This window comes from Candoia aspera, chromosome 6 (genome assembly GCF_035149785.1).
Source record: "Candoia aspera isolate rCanAsp1 chromosome 6, rCanAsp1.hap2, whole genome shotgun sequence".
Taxonomy (NCBI): Eukaryota; Metazoa; Chordata; class Lepidosauria; order Squamata; family Boidae; genus Candoia; species Candoia aspera.
In genome coordinates this window covers 97,020,768-97,035,266 of record NC_086158.1, presented here as the reverse complement: position 1 = coordinate 97,035,266, position 14,499 = coordinate 97,020,768, and the positions used below count along the sequence as shown (strand labels likewise).

At 45.2% G+C, this 14,499-nt stretch overlaps 1 protein-coding gene across 1 annotated transcript; it reads right to left on the bottom strand.

Moving 5' to 3' along the window:
- Window positions 1-172: 172 nt before the first annotated feature.
- GHITM (growth hormone inducible transmembrane protein) lies at window positions 173-14,239 on the bottom strand. The gene is made up of 9 exons (XM_063307723.1): window positions 14,161-14,239; window positions 11,725-11,889; window positions 10,187-10,286; window positions 8,137-8,248; window positions 6,402-6,543; window positions 4,426-4,534; window positions 3,166-3,354; window positions 2,318-2,495; window positions 173-1,205 (listed from the first exon to the last, which is right to left on the bottom strand). The coding sequence occupies exons 2-9, from the start codon at window positions 11,854-11,856 to the stop codon at window positions 1,121-1,123; spliced, it is 1,047 nt and encodes a 348-aa protein (XP_063163793.1). The 5' UTR covers window positions 11,857-11,889; window positions 14,161-14,239; the 3' UTR covers window positions 173-1,120.
- Between the last annotated feature and the right edge of the window lie 260 nt (window positions 14,240-14,499).

The following is a 14,499-nucleotide window of genomic DNA, read 5'->3' as shown; positions in this document are numbered from 1 at the left end:
TTATAGTCTATTAGTATTACATGCATAACTAAATTAAAGTAGAGCAACATTTTCTAATCTGGTATCCACTAACTTGGCCATGTTGGCTGGTAATTCTGGAAGTTGTGGCTCCTATCAATGGATCCAGAAGAGGCTGCGCCATAGCTCCTCAAAGAAAACAAGACCCGTGAAATGTTGTGCAAGGATTTTATTTATTAAGAACCTGATAGCATAGATTGACAAGGGAGGAAACTTACATCACTGGATTGCTGTCTCCGTTAAAGAAATTGAGTACTACAGAAGCTGGGAACTTTGTGCAGTTTTGAATTTATTTTTTCCCTTACAAATTTATATACAACTGTCTTCCCAGCCCATAAATTTAGAGTATAGAAACACAATTCTGGAATTCAAGGGAGAGCCCCACTTAATGTTCTTTTAGAAATCACTATCCACTTATTGAAAGAAACAGCCAGTCGGATGCTAGTATTTTGCAGAGGATTTTGAGAGGAAAACATGGTTTAAGATGGAAGATGGGGTTCCAATCTGACTTTGGGACAGAATGCAGTCCCAAATGGAATCCTTCCTCATTTAATCAGATATCCATAATGAGGACTGTTTCAAAAGAAGCCATGCTCTGTTGATGATATTCATACATTAGTAGCAAATACGCTTGGGTAGCTCCCTGAATTTCTGCTAAAATAATTTAATAGTTTCTGAATCCACAGCTGAATTCAACTCTTACTGAAGAGTATAATGCTCTTCATTATATATACGTGTATCCTATATACAGCGCCAGACCACAGAACGGCAGAGAGTCATCTTTGGAAAGGAGAAGAGAACTTGACAGTTGCTGTAAATACAGATTTATTGATATGAACTTCTTTTCCATTTCAAGAAACCCTCCAACTGAAGCAAAGGGATTGAATGGTACGTAGCAAACTAGGTTCCACTGAATGCTTTACAAATTACAACTGGAAACCAAGACCCAAGTCATGCTGCACCCAAAAGAACTTGGAGCTCATGTTGAAATGCTTAGAATATCAAACTTCTACATGAAAGCTGCTTGGACGCAACAAACGTTTTATTAGAGAGTTTGCACTAAGCAGAGAAACTGACTGATGACCAATCAATGCAGCTGCATCTACTTCTTCCTGCCCCCACCACCAGCAAGCATGGTAGCCACTCTGATGAAGATATTGAGGGTGTCCATATAAATGCCCATACACCTGAAAGACAGAAGGACATTCCTTGAACAGAGGTTAGCAATACAACATTTATTTTGACTATATGTAGAAGAATGTGATGTTGTTAAACTGTTCTGCATTCCTTCAGCTAAATTCAGTTTACTGTTCTTTTACAACAATTGCAAGTAACGTCAATGTACTCTTCAATATTACTTTTACTAGCCAATTTGCCCATACATTTTTCTTCAGCTCTGAAAAACCTCTCTGCTTACCTATCTGGAAAGTATTCATAAATACAAATGACTATATCTAAGTCTCTGACGCAGACTATGGTTTCAATAGTAATGCAGTAAACCAGCGTTTCTCAACCTTGGCTGCTTGACGATGTGTGGACTTCAACTTCCAGAACTCCCCAGCCAGCATGCACACAACTTCAAGTTGTCAAGGTTGAAAAACACTGCAGTAAACTCTCAATTGAACAGACCACAGTGGGCTTTGGATTTGCAGACCGAATCTGCTGGATCTGAGTTGTGTTTAAATTTCAGGCAGTAACAGGCTGACTTTTGAGCAATCATTAATTATGACCACAGGCGGGCAGAAGGCTTGCCTCAAACTATTACAAAGTGTGAAACTTTCCAAAACGTTGAAAAAGGTTTTGCCTCATGTGCAAAACTACCATGGTGTGGGAGAACCTATGTCACCCCATTCTGTATAGAAAATGGCAGTTTTAGACTTGAAATGGGATGTTTCATCACACTGAAAATAGTTCAAAAATGACACATTTCGTACAGCCCTATTTAAAAGTATCAAATATTTTTCAAAGGCCTTATTAATAAGGCTGACATGCAAAGGAGTTTAAGCAGCTGATCATACGCCCACAAAAGAGACTTCAATTTTCCTCTACTTTATTCCGTGCAGGGCTCTGTGCTTTCCCAGCAGAACCTTCCAACTGTCAAAGGCCAATCCAAGATAGGGGCAGGCACGTTTTTGATTGCCCAGGACTGCGCTTTTAATGGTAATTATTATTCTTTGTGTCAACAGGATGGAACAGAAATTTCCAGCTTGGTCTTAAAGCCACGGGCCTCTACTCCACCTCTGTGCTACACCTATCTGAGGCTTGACTTGTGTTACACCCAGCAAGAAGAAATACTTACGCATTTATAGGATCATACTTCCGTACTCCAAGCCCATGCAATGGTTGATTCTCCGCGCGTTTTATAACTGCCTGGGTATCGTGGAGCAGGAACAGGCTAAAGAGTACCAATCCACCATAAACAGCGATAGAATACATGCCAGCACCCAAGACAGAAGTTGGAGGCAGGAACATAGATCCTGGAGGACATACCCAAAGACCCCCAAGAACAAAACGGTCAATTGGTGATGCATGCCTTCACCGCCCACACCCAACAGAACAGTAAGAAGTGTCCCAGCAAACTAGTTCAGCAGGGTCCCTGAATGACCTTGAGAAGCTACTTATCTAAACATACATTGTAATTTTAAACTTCAGAAGTCCAATAGATATACAGAGGTTTAGTAGGGGGGAAAAAAGAGGCACAGCTACGTGAAAGATTGAATGGCTGATTTCCAATCAAGCATCTCTAATATCAGAGCCAGTCTGGTGCAGTGGTGAAGGCATCAGACTGGAAACTGGGAGACTGTGAGTTCTAGTCCGCCTTAGGCACAAAGCCAGCTGGGGGACCTTGGGCCAGTCACCCTCTCTCAGCCCTAGGAAGAAGGTGACAATAGCAAACCACTTCTGAAAAGCCTTGCCAAGAAAACTGCAGGGACTTGTCCAGGCAGTCTCTGAGAACTGGATACAACTGAATGGATTAAAAAAAACAACCCTCTAATATGGCAAGCCACCCGCCTAGCCAATTGCCTGGCTCCAGTAGGAATAAATCTGTACATCCTAAGCTTCTGGAACCGATGGACTACCTTAGATACATCAAATAACGTCAATTTGGAGCTTTCAGCCTGACTCTCGGAGAGCTGATCCACTTACCCACAGAAGAAACGAGCACAAATCCCAAGCCCACGCCCAGAGGTGCTCCCATGTTCAGGAACTTCTCACTTGGGGCACACATGGCCACAGCGGAGAGACCCCCCACGATTCCTGCCGTGTACCACGCAGCTCGAACAAGGAGGGGGCCACCAAGAAGGGTCAGAGGAGCCACCACTGCACCCATAACACCTAGGCGAAGAAAAAGATCCTGGGATGGATGTGGCAGAGAAACTGCCTGCAAGGAGCATGAAGATACCTGGCAGCTTTGTTTATTCAGCGGGGTTCTAGATGGGACATGTCTCCACGAAGGTACAGCTCGAGCCAACCTACTGTAGTGGTTGCTGTGGCGTGAGAGGTTTGAAAGCCATGCTCCATGCCCTCAAGATACATACACTGTGGCACCTGACCCCCCCAGGATTGTCAGCGAAAGCTGCCTTTTGGAAACTGATGATGAGGCGAGGGTATTCTGACTCCAACAGCAACGTTGTTCCCCCACAACGCTAGGCAAACCCACTAGAGACCCCCATGTAAGTCCTATCGCTCTTCAAGGGCCAACCGCAAACCAGAAGAGTTTTAGATACAGTGTGAATCATTAAGTACTGAACGAGATGGGCCCTACATCCTAACTCTCTTGAGGTTGAAGCCCTGAATGTCACAGAAGTCCGGCAACGTTCACCCAACCTGAGACTCTTCTTCCTCTTTTTTTAAACTAATAGGAGGAAATGAGACAATAAGGAAAATACCTCACAGGGTGTTGGGAACATATGTGGTGATAACATCTGGAAGATGCTGGTTTAAACACAAAATTAGCTGGGTCTCCAAACCAGCATCTTCCAGACGTTTTAAGCTTGCCCCCAATTTAATTTTTCTTCTACTGTAGATCATTGAAACACCGCATGGCAGAGCATGCAGAGGTACTTCTAAAGGCAAGCTGCTAGAACCTCCAATCCTGCTACCAATTTTACAGACAAGCAGCTCTTCCCAACAGGAGGTTCAGGTGATGGGACCCTGCAGGAGCAGTTATCTCCTTGAACCTGATGGGTCTCCAACGCTCCAGGTCATGCCACCCGCTCATTTCTTGGCTGCTAAGGAGGGTATCTCCACCTAACTCAATGGCAAGCAAGGTTTTGAGCTGAAGAAGGATCTCAGTGCTGTTGGAAAAATAAAGCAAAATCAAGAAGGAAAAGCATTCAGCAGGGATTTCTCAATAGGCATTGTACTTGGTGCCAGTGTTTTAAAAGAATCCAGAAAAACAAGTACCTGCATGCAGCATCCATGCCACGTGTTTCGGGATAGGGCTATCTTCGTAATCTATGGATCGAACCAACATGCCAGCTCCAATCATTGCTGCAAAGGTGGCACCAATCGCCTGGAAATAAAACATTCCTATTAATTAGGCTAACAAGTAGCACAGCTGTTACATCTGGCTAAGTGCTTCGCAATCCAAGCTTCCCTTCTACTGTTCTTTTGGGGTGTTTTCACAGATGATACGACCCCGCTATGAAAATGTGATCCCAATCCATTTCCCACCTGTTCTGTTCTAGTGGCTCTAGTCCACCATGTCTCCCATGCATACATGACAATTTGAAGCACAGACCTAAAATGAGCTTCCTATATTAAATGCTAATCATATTCAGTACAGAATCATGATGACATGTAACAGAAAATGGGGTGGGTGGGAGGAAGATGGGTTATTCCTGAATTTTTGAGAAGTTTAGAGCAGCCTTCCATGTGTTGCTTCCAAGGATACAAATCTGAGACTAGATGAGGTTTGAAGTTTTGGTTCAGGGGACCCTGTTTACTCTGAGTAAAGGACTGATCCCCAAGGCATGTTGTTCTCTTCCTTATGGAAAAGCATGCATACATATTTAACAAACTACGTTAGTTAAATTCTTAGTAACCAAAGGGGTGTTGTGTATTAACATTCTTAACATTCCTATTGGTTCATTCTTTAATTATGTAAGATCAATAAAGTCCTCCATTTATGCTGTACGATGTGTGGAGGGCCCCTACTTCCTGAGCCAGGCTTCGGTTTTGCCCAGTGTTCTAGGGCAGAGAGCAAGAGAAACTGCAGAAGTATTTTCCTGCACCAGGACTACCAGAACTTTTAACCGTTTTCAACAAAACTTGCAAATCGTTCGATAGCAAGACACAACTTCATAGGACCACCATCTAATAAGTAAGCTACTGCACAATGGAGGTTTTGAGACTTCTGTTTGCACTGAACTGCATACCACTTCCTTTGACCTTCTATATACAGGTAGTGTTTGACTAAATCAGTGTTTCTCAACCTCAGCAACTTTAAGACGTGTGAATGGGAACTGAAGTCCATACATCTTAAAGTCGCTGAGGTCACTGAGAAATCCTGGACTAAATTAGCTTCCATGCCCTCTCGTGGACACAGCTGGATCTTCAATTAGGGCACAAGAGCATAGAAAAGGAAGGTCCAGCATTTCTGATCTGTCTCCTAAACATCATCCAGTGGCAAGGCTGGAGTAGAGCTAAACAACTGATTCTAAACAGCTTCTGGGGAAAAAAGCACTGTTTTAAATTCCCGACAACTCTTTTTACATAAAGTTTAATGCAGGTAATCTCCTTGGAGGATTTCTGTCTGTAAACCTCTACCATCAGCAGAGTTAGAAAAGCAGAGCAAGGACTGCATAAAGATGGAGCATTTAGACCAGTGTTTTTCAAACTTGTGTGGTCCGTACATCTTAAAGTCGCCAAGTTTGAAAAACACTGATTTAGACCATCGTGAGTTATTTCACAGCTTGCCTTTTACAGGATTGTGTTACGCTGGAGGTGGGCCTCTTACTTAATGTTGCTCTCCTGTTTCACTCCCTGAAAGATCCTATCAAACTGAGAGGCAAATTAGCAAAAGCTTCCAAGGGCCTTTCACATTAGGAAATCAAGCTATAGCAATGACTAAAAACGTACTACCAGCCCTTGGAAAATACAACGGAGCACAGGAGGGACAAATATCTCCCATTTTCTGGAACCTGAACCAAACAGGTGGGTTCTCTTCAGCCCTCCTCACAACGGTTGAGGGGTCGCTCAAGCAGTCTGAAAAGTCACACGAACATTTCCCATCACGTCCAAGGAGACCAGAGGCTGGAGAATGGGCCAACGGCCTCACGGCAGCTTATGAAAAGCCAGTCCGGCCAGTGAGAAGTTAGCCATTTCTCCAGGTGTGTTTCCACACAGGGCAGGCAGCGGGCAGTGAGGAAAGGCCTTACCAGCCAGGACCCCTTCATCATCAGTCCCATCAAGGCAGGAGATCTGCTCACTAGCACCGCAGACAAGGCGGTCAAGCCAATGCTTCCAGCAAAGTAGGTGTAGGTGGAACGAATCCTGTCCTTCACATGCTGTGGCCAAATGCTGGAAAACCACCGAAAACACACAGAGGGTCAGCATTTCACAAAATCCACAGGGCAGGCAGCTAGGCGCTCTCTCTGATTACGTCTGGTCTTATCATAGTTACATTCTTTTTAATCCGTTTGATTCTCGGAGACGCCCTGGACCAGTCCCTGCAGTTTTCTTGGCAAGGTTTTTCAGAAGTGGTTTGCCCTTCCCTCCTTCCGAGGGCTGAGAGGGAGGGACTGGCCCAAGGTCACCCAGCTGGCTTCGTCCCTAAGGCGGGACTAGAACTCACAGTCTCCCAGTTTCTAGCCTGATGCCTTCACCACTGCACCAGACTGGCTCTCGTTATATAATTACAGTGAAATACCAGAACCCAAATCATCAAGGAAAAGTGGCGCATGCTAGGGTTACGCAAACCCTTCAAAACAGAACATGTTGGAATATGTCAGTGTTGGAATGCATACAAAGTATTTCTTTCTGAATCGTTAAAGCAGCCACCACTTTCTCCAGACCCGCAAGGATGCTTCTGAAGCCGCACTTGGCTGTCCCTGCAGGCCTGTAAATGCACAGCCATTCAGCTTTGCATTCTGCCCCCAGCAAAGGTACTTCCAGAATAGCTACTTGAGCCTTGCCAGCAACCTAGGTTCTTCAGCCATGCAAGCAGAGGCACTCTGTATATGCTCTGGGCATTCTGACATGCCTCATTTTAAAGGGTTCGCACAGCCTCAGTGAACTCTCCGTTTGGGGCTAAGGCCTGCTCCTCAGTCCGAACTATCTTCTGAGCTGGCGAAGCCACTCAGGTAAAGCTTCAAGGTACTGCACTTTCTGCAAAAAATATTTGGAATATTCCTGCAACTGAAATTCTACTGTACAGTAAGCCCAACAATATTTAATGCGTATCTTCTGCAGCCATTTTCTTTCATTTTTTCTTAAGTAAATCTAGCCGTTTATGGGATGAAGTCACAAAAGTCAACAGAAGCCCATTCTGAATGAGAATAAGCATCCCTTATTTGAGGATCACTCTATACCAGTGTTTCTCAACTGTGGCCACTTTCAGATGTGTGGCCTTCAACTCCCAGAATTCCCCAGCCAGCCATGCTGGCTGGGGAATTCTGGGAGTTGAAGGCCACACATCTGAAAGTGGCCAAGGTTGAGAAACACTGCTCTATGCTCATTAAGTACCTTTAATTCACCTGCTAAGCCAAGCAAACAAATGAGAAAGCATTAAGATTTTTTTTTTTTTGGCCAAAGCCTTTCCACTCAGCAAACTCAGTTCTTGGCATAATGAGTAAATCAATACTCAGCTTTGTGAGTCTTTTTCTGAAGTAATTTCAGTGGATCTTTAAAAATATATTACCGCTGTGTTCCGAATCACAAATCAGCTTCCACTACAATTTATCTGGCGGGTGCTCAAAACTATCCATATATAGATTTCTACTGTAATTACTTTAATTGCGAGATGAATATGCCACGCTTCTGCCGTTACGGAATTCTAACCAGGAGTTTCTAGCTATTAGGTCACTAAACAGATCCACAACTGCTCAGCTTCCAGAAGGCCGGGGCGCCAAGAGACACTCTATCATTGGCTGCTATTAGAAATAAATTGCTTACACAGCTTTTTCAAGGGCGCCGATTTCACTGGACATCCCCAGGCCATAGTAACAGAGGGCTCCAAGACCGACAGCGGCACCCCCGGCAACTATCCATCTTCCCGCCTGGTCAACTGATAAAGAGAAAACAGCAATTAGCTTGAAGTAATTCTCTCCTTAATAAAGGACTACACCAAGGCAATTTCCTAAGTGTTTCTGCTAAGGGCCTACTTTACTACAGAACGCGTGCTGAGAAGCTGAACACGCATCAGGAACAGAGGAACAAAGATTCATAGGGCAATTTTGAGGGCATGCATCTCTGGCCTGCATAACTTTCTATCCATTCTGCCATATTCCCTTTAGCAACAATTTTTACCATGTCTTAAAGACTATTAGCTCCATTTGGGATAGTCTTCATGTTTTTGTTTACCTTCCCACCCACCTTTCAAAGACAAGAGAGGACAATCTTTCCGCAGTTCAGTGTCTTTGGTTATTGCTCTAGATGAGTTAAGCGCTTGATTTAGATGCACTTAGCTTCTCGTATTTTTGGGTCGCTTCCTTTTCCACTGGAAGACAGCAAACATTACAGTGTGGGTCCCAGGGAACTGCAGGCTGCCGGTGGCCCAACTACCTTCTGAATACTTCATTAGCACCATTTTGTATTTCTGCAGCCCTCAAAACCTGGTCAAATTTTCAGTGGACAATGGATTTGTAACTTTGGGTCTGGGTTCAGGTTGACTGGTAGGAAAGAAGCTCCAAATATTCTTTAACAGAGAGCCCAAAGCCTACAGTCATTTTCAGGCCTTTGTGCTAAGTTCTCCATTACTTAAAATATTAGCCACTGAATTCTGACTTATTCTCAGCCACAAATCAAACACCACCAAAAAGAGAGAGCACAGTGGCTTTGCTTCAAAGCCTGTTGACTTTGTGCCTATCCAGAGACTTCAGAGACCTACAGGAGGGCAGTGATTATCCAGAAGGCACAAGGTGGATACCAGGTTTTGATGAACAGACACTGATTTAAACCCCATTTCCTGAAAAAAAGTCACATTTTAAGCATATAACAACAATCAAAACACAGCAGGCTTCTGCGTATTTCAAAATGTTTTGTTTGGTTTATACGTCCGTGTCTGATAAAACTTATGTCCAGTTAAGATACAGGGGAGTGAGGAATTATGGAATTAGTGGGTTTTCTGGAGCGCTCTGTAATGTATGAACAATAGGATTAAGATTGTTTCCTTAAAAATGAATAGAAAATAAAGGTGATGGAAAATAAAGGTACTGTAGTTACTACAATTTTATTCTATGTACGTACTGTACGCATATACGCATGAACAGTTTTGTGAAGCTCGGGCAACTGCTGGGTACAACACAGAAACACACAACTTTCCAGGTGATTAAGATGATGATTGTGTGGAGAGAGAAAACCATGCGTTGAATCTAAACAGAGCAATGTCAGCACGTTAATGAATCCAACAGAACTGGTGCAACGACACACCCGGTGGCTTAGGTTATGTATCTTGTGCGTGTGAAAACTCCATCACTTCCCCCAGGACTGAGAATAGGAGGAGCCCATATGCTCAATCTGGAGTAGCCCCCTCCCCACTTGCCAGGGGCATGACAAACAATTTGAATGCAAAGCACTTCAAATGGTCCAAGCTGGAAACAAATCTTTGCACGGGGAGAGCTTTGTTTGGAGCCTGAAACAAAACCTCTGGCTGTTTCGAGTTTCGTTCTAACCAGGATGGTTCCAAGTGGGGTTGCTCGGATTGAGACAAAACCCATTTTCCTGTTTTGCACACCCCATCAAAGACCTGTGTGCTCCATTAAGGAGCTGCCAGGAGGGTGACCACACCAGATTCAAAGCACTTTTGCTGGCTCAGCTCTGAATCCCACACAACTCCAGTGTTTAATTTGCAATCAAACTCTATGCTTTGTTTGCATGGTATACCTCTTTCAGTCAGAACTTACAATAACTGGGGTGGAAAAACACAGAAGCCTACTAATTTATATCCACCTGGATTCTGGCAAAGAGTTAAGACTCACACACGCACATATATATGCACACCTACTTCTAAAGGCTGTTTCCATTGAAGGCTCAAAAGCTGCTTCTTTAACTTCCTGACCAGTTTTTCCTTGGCGTATCCCTGTCCGAACCCTGGAGGCATATCCCTATTATGCAAAAAAGGAAACGTGAATTTCAGAGGTCTGAAGGAAACGTAGCTAACAGCCGTGCCTTCCAGCCATCGGAAGGAAAACTAAACAGCAGGTTGAGGATCATTTCCTAGAGGGGACAAATGCAGAGGAGCACCACTTGCGTGCCTGTGCTCTGGGTCAATCAGTAAGATCAGCATGCATGAGAAATCACACGTGGCAAAAAAAGGCTGTGCGAGTAAAAGCATGGATTCTGGAAAAATAAGTATTAAACTTTGAAACCAGCTGGAAGACTCTGTAATATGACTGATCAGGGAAGTTGAAACTAGTGGCATTTCCAGTCCCTGCAAACATATACAACCCCTTTTTAGGGATTGACAAGGGCAAGCACTGGGTCTCTGACATTATCTCACATGGCTGCATTATAGAAACAATCGGGGCGGCCAGCTTCCCACCTCTGCCCTGTCACAACCCGAAGACAGAGGTCAGTCCTGTGCAGACATCCACCTGGTACTGCCCTCCAGTAAATGGTTTCCTGGTCAACATAGATGCGTATGAAAGAAGCCCAAGGCAGATGAGAGCTGTGGGTTTTGATACTACTACGTCCACATGAGGAAAATGTGCACCTGAGAGGTAGTACTTCATTCAGATCCTGATTAAGGGCCTCTCAGACATTGCTAGCTGGATTACACAAACTCTTGTCTGGATCCAGCATGGCCCTTACACAGGGTTTCCTGGTGTGCCAATGATCCTGTACGAACCTTGCGTTATTGTTTCACCCCTTCTCCTTCACAAACCAGAGGGACAGAAGACTTTTCCTTTTAAATCTACTATAGTCCCTGAGGCACCCAAACTGGGATGATTGTAATATGTTAAAGTAGACGGAAGATGGAGCACGTGAATCCCAAAGCAGAGGGAGGCTCCCTGGCAATGTAAAAAGCTGGTTTTATATTAAGCTCAACCCCCCACCCCCAACTAATGACTCCCCGCTTCTTTCTGCTGCATTTCACAAAGATATTTTTCTGCGAACCCAAGTCCACGCTGGCCCATTGATCCTGCTAGGCTTCCAGTTATGAGCCAGACCCCTGGCCTGCCTTCTGAAATGGTAAAAATTACAGTTGCTCGAATCGAAGGCAATTAATGGACTCAATAAATGCAAAAAAGGCAATGGGCCAAACTCCCCACCCAATGTCTACATGGACACATCCTGGCACTGCTCTTGGCAACCGTACGGAAGTGGGTCATCACTGACATCTTCCAGCATTTTTTTTTCTTTTTACTTTGCAGTCTAGCTCTAGTCTAGGATGTCCTGGTGCTTTCTCCTCCAAGGTCTATCCCTGCTTAGCTGTTTCCAGTTCAGCCATGTTCCACAAGGTCCTGGCACTGAGAACTTGTGCATAAAAGAAAAATAATAATAATAATAATAATGGCAGGATGGGATTCTGGAGACACATACCTGATAGGGCTGCATGAGCCATCGCTTTGTCTTTAGGGAGGGGTTTCTCAATGTTGGTGAAACCTGAGTGATGGTGGAATGAAGACTCCTGCACGGGAGAGCCCGAAGACACACCAGCCTTGCTGCCAGCATGGCTGCAGGGACCAAGCCAACAACAAATCCTGCCTGCAACAACACAAAAGCAAGGCAGTTACCACACAGCAACTTTGGTCTGGTCCAGCAGAGAGGAAAAAACTGAGCCACACAGCACTTGCTCACAGCGTTGTATAAAAAGAGTCCAACTCAACTTCTTTTGTGGGGGATTAAGGCTCCAGTGGGCTGTGATGATGAGGATGATGTAAAGAACACAGGACCATACTGGGATATTCTGAAGTCAGCTCGACCCCTGAGGACCTCATGTCCAGGACAGAAATTTATTCTGGAATATAGTTTTCTAGCTTCCCAGCCCTAGGATTTCCAATTAGTTTCCCACCCAAGTATAAATCAGGTCCAGCCCTGCTTAGCTTTTCAATATTGGCCAAGGACAAGTAGAAGATGCTACCAAGTTGGGTCCTGGAATAAGACAAGACATATAATTGGGTACGTAAGTGGCTTAGGACTCTCTCATTGAGAAGAAAACCAAGCCAGTAATAATTGGTCCCCAATATATTTTTAAATAAAATCCAGCTGCTTGGATATTAACAGAATATGCACTCCACATTAAACTGAGAAAAACAATAACCATTTACATACGTGCCTAGGCTTGCACTGTTGTTAGAATTGCAACTTTCAACAGAAAGAACAGAAATACAAATGCCTCTTGCAGATAACATTACACAGAGCCTCTTAGTAACTACAGTTCAGCTAAAAGAATCCTTCTGTCCGAGAGATATAGGAAATAATTCCTGAACAAGTGCTGGTTGAATACGCTGTTTCAATAAAGGCTCCATAACAGCCCTGTGTTGTAAAGTATTAACCAACTGGTTTTAAATTTAGTACACTCGCCGGTAGGCAGAAAAATATCCTCATTTCAGCTTTAGTTTTATATAACTTACATCTGAGCACAGGGGTATAAGGCTACGTTATTAATGCATTTTAACAAGAATCAGATGCCCAAGAAATGTATCATTTGAGCCTTTTCGTCCCAGAACTGACTTCCAGTTCTGAAGTTTTTAAAACCAAAAGGCGCAGCTGCCAACAGAGGGAGGCAAGAGATTCAATATTTCATAGCATGGAGTCTAGTGTGCAGTATCAGTCCTCAACAGCAAAGCAGAAAATGCTGAGTCAAAACTGCATGATGTCACAAAGACATGTGCAGCAAGCATCTGCCAGGTCTCTTAACCCTAAAACAAAATGACAATTATTGCAACAAACAAGGCACTTAGAAGGGTCAAAGTGTAGCTGTTCTGATGATCAACAACACACAGAGTTTTTAAACAGAGATCATCAAGATCTCTTAATTTCTTTGCACTTTTACAAATAAATTGCTATATTTTTCCACAGTTCCACATAGCATTTGCATACTGAAATACAGTTCAAATATTTAAACACTCCCTAATACAGAAGAGAGTTTTGCTTTTGCCCAGTTTTGTCTGTATTGTGCACACTCCCTGTATTTTTGCTTTTATTTTTGTTGGGCTTTTATACTGGTTTACATTAATTCATACCGTTTCATTGGTTGCAAGCTGCGCAAAGTTGTTTTTAAGATGGGCAGCTGTACCAATCTTTTAAATAAACGATCAGATAACTGATCTTAACTGTGCAGAAGCAGATTAAAAAGTACATGTGTTGGTTACAACATAAAATTCTCCTGCAGATTGAGCTTGGTTCTTGATGTCTCTGGGGGCCTTTCCACAACCGGAAGCTTTTCTGGTGGTCTCCCATCCACATGATTTATCAAATCTGGCTTTTTTTCAAGAGGAGCCAAGGCCAACCAGGAACGGCTTTTAGAAGTAAAAGGCAACGGAGCACCGACCCTCAGAGGACACCCCTTCCTGGCCTTTTCAGAACCTGGGGTAGCCAAGGCCCTGGGCTTCGAGCAGGGAAACTGAGGCAGGAGGGCCCACAGAGGTCCCTGGGGCGGCAGCCACCGTCTACCCGCCCCCTCCCCCGTCTACCCCCCCCTACCCCCCCCCCCGGCCCCTACTGATGGCTCGTTCTTCCTGGGCTTTCCTCAGGAGCGCTCAGCCCGCCACAACAACCCTGTCAGGTAGGCCAGTCCGAGAAACAAGGCTTCTACGCGCGGGGGGAGGGGGAGGTCCCCCGTTCTGCCCCGCTCAGCAGAGGATCCGCTGCCCTTAAGGCCCTGGCGGCACAGGGCCCAGGCACGACCACCACAACAGCCCTGCGAGGTAGGCGCGCTGCCGCCCCCCCTTCACTGGAGCGGCGGAGAGGAGGCGCGGCGCGCTGCAGGCCGCGTCCGCGTCTCCTGCCGCCGCCGAGCCACCACCCGCTCACCTGGGCCCACTCGTCCTTCCACCGGTGGCGCAGCGGCTCCCCCGGAAGTCGCGGCCTCCGAGAAGAGGGCCGCCCGCCCTCCCCGCGCTACCATTGGCTCGGCCGGCTCACGTGGTACGGTCCCGCCCTGAGTGGGTCAGCGGCGTGGCGGCGGCCATCTTGAGTGAAGGCAAAGGACGTTCCTTCCGAGAGCGCTCGCCAAATGGCCGTCGCCGGGCGGAAAATTCGAGAGGCTTCCGCTCGGAGGGAAGAGAGGGCGGCGGCCATTTTGGGGACGGGCAGACGAAGAGGCGGCTGCCATATTGGCCACGGGCACGGGCGCCATTTATCGGGATTCTT